The sequence below is a fragment of the Octodon degus genome, unplaced genomic scaffold, assembly GCF_000260255.1.
Source record: "Octodon degus isolate 3935 unplaced genomic scaffold, OctDeg1.0 scaffold00245, whole genome shotgun sequence".
NCBI lineage: Eukaryota > Metazoa > Chordata > Mammalia > Rodentia > Octodontidae > Octodon > Octodon degus.
Genome location: NW_004524821.1, coordinates 88,239 through 99,854, shown reverse-complemented (window position 1 = coordinate 99,854; position 11,616 = coordinate 88,239). Strand labels below are relative to the sequence as shown.

Sequence of the window (11,616 nt, the reverse complement as noted above, 5' to 3'; positions counted from 1 at the left end):
GGGATTGAACCATGGTCCCTGTGCTATGCTAAGCTTGTTCTAAGTAGGTGCTTTAGACCACTGAGCCATCTCATCAGCCCCCTCTCTGTAAATTTTTATTTATTTATTTTGTATTTCAGAGAAGGGTCTATAGAGTGTTCAGGGTCTCACTACTAGATTGAACTTGTAGTGATCCACCTGTTTACAGCCTCCCAAGAGTGGGGATTACAGGTGTGTGTGCCACCACGCCCAGTTTCAATTGTCTTCTCAGTGTGCCCCAGGGGTGGGGCCGGCTCAACAGGCCTGTGGATCAAACCCCTGGTCCCTGCGCCTGCTTGCATGTAAACATTTTGTATGAGTATCTATATGAGTATTATGACAATAGTAATATTAAATTTTCAAGGAGAACAATAATTTGTTGAAAATATATATCATTATAACTAACCCACATGGGTTATTTTAGAGTATATTATAAAAAGAAACCCTTATTTTAAACAAAATTTTGAAAATTGGCCATTCTTTTTTTTAATTATTTTTTTTGACAACTCATACAGAATTTTACTTAACAAAGTAATATGCATTTCACAGTATTTGTTGTAATACATGGTATTGTCTTATAACCAGCTATTCATATTACCAGATATTGGAAGAAGAAAAAACTGGAGCAATGTATAAGAAATTAAGAAAAGAAAAAGTACAAAAAATTGAAAAAAAGGAGATGAAGCTAATTAGAGCATTGACTGCTTCTTTCTATTTCCTTTTTTTTTCTTTTAAAAAAATTTTTATTTATTCATTTATTTTTTTTGTCCTGTCAGAGGTGAATATTCTATTGGCATCTAAATACTGTAAGTGTTTGAATTCAACTAAACATTTAATACTGTCTAGCAGTCTATAATATTAGTGGGTTATCCTCAGAAGTTATTGACTTGAGCCTTTTACAGCTCATTGTACTAATATGGATTTACTTTATAAACCTCATTTTTAGACTTTTCTACTGGATGGTTAAGACCAAGATATAGCAAGACCTATATACCCAGAATTGTAACTTTTGTATCTGATAAGGTCAGTCAAGTATTCTCAGGATTTATCCTGTAGCCCTGTACCACCTTTTGTACATTCTTTTGTCAGTGTGGAGACCATAGTCTTAAGTGAAATAAACCAAACATACAAGCTTAAATATCACATGGTTTCTTACATGAGTAGCCCAAACTATAAACAGAGAGCAAAAGAAAAGATAAATACAATGATAGGATTCATGGAGGTAGATCTCAAATGAGAAGGAGATCAAGACATGGAGGGAAGAGGGAAGGAAAGGAAGGAAAGGGACAAGAGATGAAAAAGGAATTGGGATTAGTTATGTACATGTACCAACTCCACACTAGGAATGTAAAACATTGCACACTACAAACATGTACAAAGAAAGGAAGTAATTAAGAGATGAGTGAAAGGGAAGGGAGGGGAAGGAAAGGGGAGAAAAGGAAAGAGGATGAAAAAGAGGAAGATATATGTTTATTAATCAATTCCATACAAGGATACAAACATTATGTACTACAAACATGTACTGATAATTTTTTTTTAAAAGAGCTACATACCACAAATCCTGAGTGACTTCATTTGCTTCTGTACCACCAAATGGTCTGATGTATAGAGAAATTCACCTGGGAATTTAAAATGAAGGGCTGTGAGAACAGTGTTACCTACTCTCAACAGGAACAGCCAGAGATTCAACACAGTGTGCTCCTTCCACTGGCTTTAGGTTTTCTTGGTAGGTGAGAACTCTGCCAGTCTTTGTACTGGTTGGACAGCTCCTAGAAGGAAGGGGATCCCCAGGGCCCACCTATGGAGGAGGGCCAGGTAACGTGGCCAGCTAACAGTGCAGACCCTTCCCAGTGCCAAGAGAACCTTCCACTGGGGCATCTCCTCAGGTCACAGAAAAGGGGTCACCAAGCCCACTGGAGAGAGTTCTCAAGCCCTACCCCTTCTCCACAACCTCCAGGCCTATATCAGCCTTTCCAATCAACTCGCCACCTCTCACAAATGTTTCCATATCCTTAAGCTATTGCCATTTCTGTCTCCACCACTATGTTCTTCCTCTTGAATGTACCCAGCCCCCAGACTCATTCTCCAGACCCAGCTCCATCCCGTTGACTCTCTTTAACACCTCAATGCATTCCCAGCCTCTCAAGTTCCTACTCCCTATTTTATTCCTATCCTTCTTTCATTTGCATAGTCCTGTACAGAGACCTGTCCTTGAGCAAGTCAAACCCTTTAACCAACACCCCACCATTAAGCTCCTCTCCTTATTCCAATGTTCAATGGAAAAACTTCCTCAGGTTTTTCTTTCTCAGACCTGGAGGAGGCACCCCACTTACTATTTATCTTGACCATGGTCCTGCTGTTGATATCAAATCTGGGCCAACTCTCCTTCTCTTTATGAGAAACCAGCTCTACTCTTGCAGTAACTCAGTCTCATTCCCCTGGTCTAGTCTAACTCTATTGACTGGACCAGGCAGGGCAGCCTTGCCATGAAGGCCTGATCTGCCACGTGAAAGGCACAGGAAGGTTGACTTTATCTTCAGCCTCATCTTCTGCATCTCACTTTCCTCCAGACCTGTCCTCCCTAGTGAGAGCCCCTTCTCTTGGCTCAGACCTAGTTCCTGGTAACAGCGGGAAGGAGGTGTGTGGGAACAGGTAGGCCATCCCAAGGCTGCTATAAATAGCTGCTAGGGAGTGATGAGGCTGGGTTAGATGTTCAGTATTGGGGCTCCCAGCACAGGACAAACCTCCTGCCTGCTTGCAGTAGAGAATGTCCCTGTCCCACTGTAGTTCTACTGTAGCTCCTTCTGCTTTCCTGTGAGTCTGTCCAGAATCCCCAGTCAGGACTGTGTCTCCTGTGAAAGGACTGTGTCCTTGTTCCTTTCAAGGACTTCTTGGCAAGCAGGGCAGAGGTCTGTGGTCTGGTCCATTTGCAGAGGAAAGGGGTTTCTGCCCCTTCCTTTGGGTCTCCCAGGGCTTTCTTCAGCATAGGTGATCTGTTTTGGTGCTGGAACTCCTTTCCTTGAGGAACTCAGCCAACTGGTTGTGGTGCCAAGAACAGCTTTTGTCTGTGCAGTGAGGGGTGGAGACAGGATGAATGGCAAGAGAAGTGTGCAGAAAACATGGATTGAGTCCCAGTGTGGAGCTAGGGAGGGGGCAGGAGTAGGAACAGGGGTGGTTTTAGTAGTTCAGGACTTGGATCGTGGCACCAGAAGCTTCATAGGAGAGAGGGTATTAGCAGTGGAATCTGACAGACCTGAGTTGGCGTCTGCTTTGTCCTATGGAAGCTGTGTCTGAGGGCACAGAGCATACACCTCTCTGTGCCTGGGCCTGCTTATCTGAAGCACAGAGCTGATAAGGCCTTCTGCTGAGGATGTTTTAAGGATAAACTGAGAGGCTGTGTGTGAAGATCCTAGTTAGCACCTTGCGCTTGGTGTGCCCTATGTCAGTTTCAATCTTTTCCACTGGAGCTAGGGCTTGAGTTGAGATGAGACTGTGCAAAATTAGTATCTGAAATGAAGGTGATTCTTTCATCATAATGCTTCTGGAAAAATCCAATGAAATAATACATCTAAAAATATAACACAATCCAATGATATAACACATCTAAAATATATATATTTGAACTTCTGGGCTTTGGGCATAGGTTTCTTTATCCCATTTCCTTCTACATTTCGAAATAGCTTTACTGAGATTCAGTTCTCACACCACATAAGCCAGACATTAGAAGCACCAAATTCAGTGGTTTTTAGTGTATTCAGAGTTGTGAAACCATCACTACAATCAACTGTAGAGCATTTTCAGCTCACCCAGAAGAAATGTGATACTTTTCAGCCATTGCCCCTCTTTCCATCTTCCTAGCTCCAGGCTATGGCTAATCTGTTGTCTGTCTCTGGAACTGTCTATTCTGGACAACAATTTGTATAAATAGAAAAGTCAAATATGTGGTCTTTGGTAAGTGGCTTCTTTCACTTAGCATGATGTCCGAGGGTCACCCATGCTCTAGCATGTATCTTAGTTGTTTTCTCATTGTGAAGACACAATATCCGATGCCCACAAGTTAAGGAGGAAAGGTTTATTTTGGCTGACAGTTTGTAGAGATTTCAGTCCATAGCTGGGTGGCTTCCAGGCGGGGCAGCATGGCAGAAGAACATGGCAGAGCTTGTGATATGGGGATGAGAAGCCAATAGAAATCAAAGGAGGATGGAGAAAGAGAGACCCTGCTAGGTCACACCCCGCCATGGCCCACCTCTCTCCAACACCACATTTAGGTATAAAATCATTGTTGAACTACTCTACTCATGAGTATTACATTCCTATGATCCATGCTCCAATCACCTCCCCAAATCCCCAACATAAAGTTTTGGAGAGATATCTCAATATAAACTATAACAACAGGTATTAGCACTTATTCCTTTTGATGGCTAAATAATGTACAGTTTTTTAATTGTTCAAAACTTATTGTAAATAAAAAATCATTAAAGCATATACATAAAAATATTAGCTATGGAAGAACAAAATTAAATAGCATCTTATTCCACATTAGAAAGAAAAAGAAAAGGACCAAGTGTGTAAGAAACTAGGCTAATTACAGGACTGAAAGAAAAGATCTGTCCTCTTTGAATTTTATACTTAGCAAACATACCTTTGAAAACTAAAAGTAAGATTTTCTAGTTATACAAACTTGAAATATTTTAATACCTCCAGAAGTAGCATATATGAAATAGCAAAGATCATAATTCAAAAGGCAAGAGAAGTTGCAGTGTGCTCCTGGGTGAACAATAAAGAGCTCTCAATATGATAGTTATGCAAGACTATATAATATATATTAGATGAAACCTTATTTAAAGGTAATTGATGTGTTGAATGGTCTACGAGGAATAAGATTATAATAAACCACACTTGCAGGGGGAAGAAAACATAGTTCTGAGTCTAGTAGTGATAAAGGATGCAATTTAAAGTTTTAATTAATTGAATGTTGTGGCCATAGTTACTCAGATGCTTTAAGACAAAAGTAGCTATAAGATGCTGTTAGACATTTAGACTGTCCAACATGACTTCTTATTAAATTTTAAAACTCATTCCTGGAAATCAGTCTCCTTAACTTTATAAAGAAGAATATATTTTTATTTTCTATGTCATATAAAAACATTTTCAATCAGTTTCCAAATCTCAAAGTTAGTGTTATATTTTATTCTTAAAAGAAAATGTAGTAGTGTATATATTTTGTATTTCAGTATGCTAAGTGTCCTTGTGTGTGATTAGTTCTGTTTTGCATAAGAAAATCATGGTATAAATAACCAGTAAGTCTGGCTGTAAAATACATTGCAGCAGCTTTACCTGCTTCATTTAAGATAATGTTGAAGTATTTGCTGTTTCTTAAACATGCATGCCAGTGTATGCTGTACTCCAGTTGTTTGCAGGTTAATGAGGCAAGAAAATGTGCAAATAAATTCCCCAAAGCTCTTAAAAAATAAATAAAGGTCATTGAAGATTTCTATGAAACAGTACCAATCAATAATGTACAGTTTTAATGGATATAACGTATTTTGTTTATTCAGTAAATAGTTGATGACCATTTGCCTTTTACCCTTTTTTGGAGAGTATTATGAACAATGTTGCTCTAAACATTTCTGTACAAGATTTTGGTGGATATAGGCTTTCCTCTCTTTTAGGTGTACTCTCAGGAGTGGAATTTCTGGGCCATGAAACTACATTTAACCTTTTGAGGAACAGCCAGTCAGTCAAGTTTTAAGAGTGGCTGTGCCATTTTATATTTCAACTAGAAATGGATGGAAATTTCAACTTTTAATCCACACAAACAGTTACTATCTGTTTTCTTTTTTAAGAGTAGAAAGATTTACTGGAGAGAAGGAATGGGAAATAAGGATGGGGGAATGAGGAACAGGAATAGCTCTTGAAAGACAGGAGTGGTCTCAAGTGGGTTGCCAATGAGCCCACCTCTCAAAGGATGTTCTATAGTGCCAAATCATGAGGTGGGTACAAGATGGGTCAAAATTATTATTGATCAATAAGACTGGAAGTATAGTCGCTTAGGTAATATTGATCTAATGGTAGTAAGGGTACATCGGCGCCATCATTAACTCTGCAGTTTGAATCTTGTCTTTAGTCTTAGTGATTTTAGTCTTAGTAGGTGGAAGAGGATGGCTCACCCCCAGTGAGATAATGTGAACTCTTAAAAAAAAGGGTGATACTGGTAATCCCAAGATTCCATTCACTCCCTAGGGAAGTATGTAAAGCTAGTCATTGTGACTTGAAGCTTCAGATGCATCTCTAGCTACACTCCTGACAGATTCTCATCTTTAGCACTGACTGTTCTGTCATGTCTTAGCCTTTGAATCTCACAGGTTCTTGCTTGAGCTTCTATCCGGGCTGTCATTTCCTGCATGTTGCCACTTTGCTATTAGTGAGATCACAGGTGCTGGACTCAATAATATTCTTGTAGCCAGGCAAGGGACATTTGTGTTAATACAGCCAGATTTGCATATCTCAGTGAATCAGGTGAAGGTGAGGTCTGGAACAGGTCAAGGCAAAGGCTTTGTTTCTCAGAAGGGAGCAGTGTGGTGGTCTTCCACACATCATGATATTATCTTTGAAACACATTAAATGTCTATCTTAGGATAGAATAGTCTTTTTTAATGTATTTAGTATAAGGTCTACAGGGTTTCACAACACAGATCAGACTTGTAGTGGTCCTCCTGTTTTCAGCCTCCCAAGTGCTGGGGTTACAGGTGTGTGCCACCACGCCCAGGCTCAGTCACACACTTAGCATGTCCCAGGGGTGGGGAGAGCATGGCATGCGGGGGGTCGAACCCAGGTCCCTGAGCCTACCTAAGCAGGCACTTTAGTTCACTGAGTTATTTGGCTGGTTATAGAAGAGTCTTTTTTTTTTTTTTTCGTGGTACCTGAGATTGAACTCAGGACCTGTGCTTGCCCGGCAAGTGCTTATTCCACTGAGCCATCTCCCCGGCCTTTAGAAGAATCTTTTTAGTCAAGCATCTCTGTCTGATCACAAGGCATTAAATTACACAAGGAAACTCTTACCTAATTTGTTATCCCTTAATAGGATGTCATTTAAGAAGAATGTACTGTCTTATAAGTATAACTTAGAAATTTATAATGTCCAGCTTCTAATTTTAGTATGTGAAATTATTTGGTGCCTGAGTTGCCCTAAGTGTAGTGATATAACATAGACAAAAGCTTTTATTTTTTATTTTTATTATTTATTATTTTTTATGTATGTGGTACAGGGTTTCACTACACAGCTTGGACTCATAGTGAATTTCAGCCTCCCCAGTGCTGGGATTACACGCCCGGACTCAGTCGCTGGCTCAGCGCACCCTGGAGGCAGGGCCAGCGCAGCATGTGGTACAGGGAAGGCACTTAGTCTGCTGAGCTATCTTGCCGGCCCAGCTTTTATTTTTAAACTATCATCTGACTGGTGGTCTCATGCTGGTTTGACATATATCTCTTATTACGAGTAGCTGGAGCACAAAAGAAAGTTAGATATTTGAGTCTAAAAAAGGTTGTCACCATAAACAATGTTAGTTTAACATCTTAGAAGACCTATACAACAAAAAGACATGGATATATTTAGTACACCATGAGCTTAACAATAGTGAAAAAAATAATGACTGTTATACCTGTGTGGGAACCTGTGTTTCTTAATTTAGTTTTGTGGCCAGAACATCTTTTAATAAGAAAATTGTATTGCTTTACCCATAGAAAACTTAACCTTCTTGTCGGAGCTGCTGCTGTTGAGTCCAGATCTGAGAAGCGTGCACCCTGACACTCGCCCCACATGCATTCCCGGTTCCTTGTGGTTCTAAATCCAAGACGCTCAAGGCCAGTCTCAAGGATCATCTGATTGTGAATCTCCTTAAGGAGGAACAGGTGCCTCAGAATAAGATCAGGGTGTCAGGGTTGGTGCTGTTGGCATGGCCTGTGCCATCAGTATCTTAATGAAGGACTTGGCAGATGAACTTGCTCTTGTTGATGTCATGGAAGACAAATTGAGGGAGAGATGATGGATCTCCACCATGGCAGCCTTTTCCTTAGGACACCAAAAATTGTTTTTGGCAAAGACTATAATGTAGCCGCAAACTTCAAGCTGGTTATCATCACCGCTGGAGCACATCAGCAAGAGGGAGAGAGCTGCCTTAATTTGGTGCAGTGTAATGTGATTGTCTTCAAGTTCATCATTCCTAATGTGAAGTATAGTCCCAACTGCAAGTTGCTTGTTGTGTCCAACCCAGTGGATATCTTAACCTATGTGGCTTGGAAGATAAATAGCTTCCAAGAACTGTGTTATTGGCAGTGGTTGCAACCTGGATTCAGCCCGGTTCCGCTACCTGATGGGGGAAAGCCTGGGTGTGCACCCACTGAGCTGCCATGGCTGGATCCTTGGGGAGCACAGAGACTCCAGTGTCCCTGTGTGGAGTGGTGTGAATGTTGCTGGTGTCACCCTGAAGAATCTGCACCCTGAGTTGGGAACTGATGGGGATAAGAAGCACTGGAAAGAGGTTCACAAACAGGTGGTTGACAGTGCTTATGAAGTGATCAAACTAAAAGGCTACACATCCTGGGCCACTGGACTGCTGGTGGCAGATTTGGCAGAAAGTATAATGACGAACCTTAGGAGGGTACACCCAATTCCTACCATGATTAAGGGGCTGTATGGAATCAAGGATGATGTCTTCCTTAGTGTCCCTTGTGTCCTGGGACAGAATGGGACCTCTGATGTGGTGAAGGTGACTCTGAGTCCTGAGAAAGAGGCACATTTTAAGAAGAGTGCGGATACCGTGTGGTCGATCCAGAAGGAGCTGCAGTTTTAGAGTCTTCCAGTGTCACCACATCACTGTCTAGGCTGCAGGAGGGTTTAGCTGGAGTTGTGCCAGTTGTCCTTTCTATCTGACATGTGATGAAAGCAGCACTCTTAAGATGGCCTGGGAAAGCATCAGCTTCCGGAAGTTAGAAGTAGAAACAGTTCACAAAGCCCCACAGCTCTGTCTTGGTGCCAGATGCTGCTGAACCTGTAGTCCTGGTTACCATGAAGTAGCCCAGCATCCCAGACACCTCACTGCACAGGCTCCAGTTACTCTTCAGACAGATGTGTGTTACTTGGTTACACAGCTTCACCCACCAAGCCTTGTCTGACCTTTCCCCAGTTAGCACAGCCTGGGATCCGGTGTACAAATCCAATACTACACATCTTGTGCACAACTATCTTAAAGGATTTTATCTTGTGATATATATATATATATATATATATATTTATATATATATATGCAGTGTACATTGCCATATAATGTAAAAAGATCTACCTGTGAGCAGTGCAACCCAGTGTCACACCAACTATAATACCAAATAAACTTTGAACAGTGGCTACTGTTAAAAAAAAAGAAAACTTAACCTTTTGATGATAACCAATAATAAACATATTACAATAATATGTTCAGTAGCATTTATTGGAATGTGTCTCATTTAAGGCTATGGAAATTATTAGTGTCCTATTAAAGGAAAAAAGGACAAGAACAAAATATTTTCAGGAAGCTGCCACTTCTTCACCAAGGGGAGTCTTTTCCAGCAATTTCTCTAAGCCTAAGGGGACATTAAATGATCATACATTTTTAATGTCATATGAGAACAAGATCATAACAATTAGCACATTATTTTTAACCACTGAGTTTTTTTGAGTTATTGCATTCAGACAACATGTAAAACAAGTGTTGACATCATTTTGATCAGTTGGTATGTCCTTAGCTCTAATGACATCTATAAACCAACTTAAGTTATAGGCAAATACTTTAAAAATCTAAACAGACAAAAATTAAAAAAAAATTGGGCTCAAACCAAAATGGTCTAAGTGTTATAATCAGTCACAAATTGAACAGACAGGCCAGGGAGATAGCTCAGTGGCATAAGTGCCTTCCTGGCAATCATAAGGTCCTGAGTTTGATCCCTGGTATGAGGCCTGAAAGACAAACAGGAGACGCCTCAGACTCAGTAATAGCAGAAAATGCTTTGTTTAAGGTTTTCTTGGAAACCTTATCCTCAGTTTCCAAAGATCTAGGGAGAGTAGCCTTGTGCTCAGTGACAGTGGATGCTTCAAGGGCTAGAGGTGTCTGGTTTTCCTGTGGCTCATGTTTACATTGGAACACAGGCAAGGATTATTTCTTTAGTGCAAAGAAAGCCTGAACATAAGATCATATTTTCTTTTTCCCTCTTTTTATTAAACTATACTCCTAGCTGTGAAATGATATTATAATCAACATTCCCTCTGAATTCCTTAGAGCTAGAAGATAAACTTTTGAGGGTTGAAACTACACTAGCAATCAAAAAGTGAGTTGGATGTATTTGGCACACTTCTCAGGTGACAGGACATAACCTCTCCTGCAAAGAGATAGGCTGGTAAAAAATGGCTTGGAGAAAAACCCTGCCCTGGGCCCTAGGGTGAAGTAGTCTCTAAGACATTCCTGTTATCTACCTAATCACCTAAACAACTTCTTTTTTCTTAGCAGCAAGACAAGGCTGTATTTTAAAAATTTGAAACAATTTATATCTCTGAAGCTCACAGGTGAAACTTATATCCATCGCCTAGCAACCACAATTTACATGATAGAAAAGGCACCTTTGTTAGTCTTTTTTTTTTTTTTTGGCAGAACCGGGGATTGAACTCAGGTCCTTGTGCTTGCCAGTCAAGCGCTTATCCTACTGAGCCATCTCCCCGGCCCCCTTTGTTAGTCTTTTATGTACATGTGAGAGAGAAGATTGGAGATTATCCCTTAGGCTAAATGAATCTTGGTTCCTTGGTGTGGTGCTTTGGAAATAGCTCCTTCTGCTTTCACCTAGAACTCAGTTCTTTCCAGTGTTTCAGGTTCAGTCTCCTGGGGAAGACTGTTGCCTACAAGACTAAGCTGGGATATGGCTTTTATGTGCAATATCTTGGATAGACAAAATTCTCCATCATCTTTTTTTTTTTTCAGAACTGGGAATTGAACTCAGGCCCTTGCACTTTCCAGGCAAGCACTTATTCTACTAAGTTATCTTCCTGGCCCCCAAAGTTCTAATATCTCATCTGAACCAGAGAAGGGGTATGTGACCCTCATCTTAGATGACTTCCCTACCTTTGGCATTAGCAAACACTCATTCTGTGGGCTTAGCTTAAAGATTCTTTATTGTTTGGCAAGAAGAAATGTTGAGGAAGTTTAGGGTTCCCATCTCTCTAACCTTGCCTGAAAAAAGGAAAGTACAAAGTGGCAGGAAAAGACCAGAAATGAGATCAGAGAGAGGAAGTCTTTTCTTCCTCTCATGGTAAGTTATTGAAACAACTTGCACATGAGCTGTCATTCTCAGCCTGGAAAGGCAAGAATGGGGAATCTCAAGAGCTAAGCTTGCCTCCTCACCAATGGAAGATCAGACCAGAGAGGAAACTGAGGCAGAAAATGTTCTACATTTTCTCTAGAGTCAAACCTGCCATTTTTTTTCAAAGTTTTATTGACAAACAGATAGCAATGAGACAGTTTCAAATCAAATCGGAAGGACAGTTTCAACAAATAATACACTGCATATATTCTTCTT

At 40.5% G+C, this 11,616-nt stretch overlaps 1 protein-coding gene and 1 pseudogene across 1 annotated transcript in view; one reads left to right on the top strand and one right to left on the bottom strand.

The window, feature by feature from the left end:
* LOC101576462 (L-amino-acid oxidase-like) overlaps positions 1-6,424 on the bottom strand; it is a 12,482-nt gene extending 6,058 nt beyond the window's left edge. The window contains exon 1 of the mRNA XM_012512627.1: positions 6,382-6,424. Within this exon, the coding sequence (XP_012368081.1) occupies positions 6,382-6,424 (43 nt within the window). The remainder of the gene's footprint in view (positions 1-6,381) is intronic.
* Positions 6,425-7,103: 679 nt separating this feature from the next.
* LOC101576066 lies at positions 7,104-8,937 on the top strand (annotated as a pseudogene).
* The last annotated feature ends 2,679 nt before the right edge of the window (positions 8,938-11,616 follow it).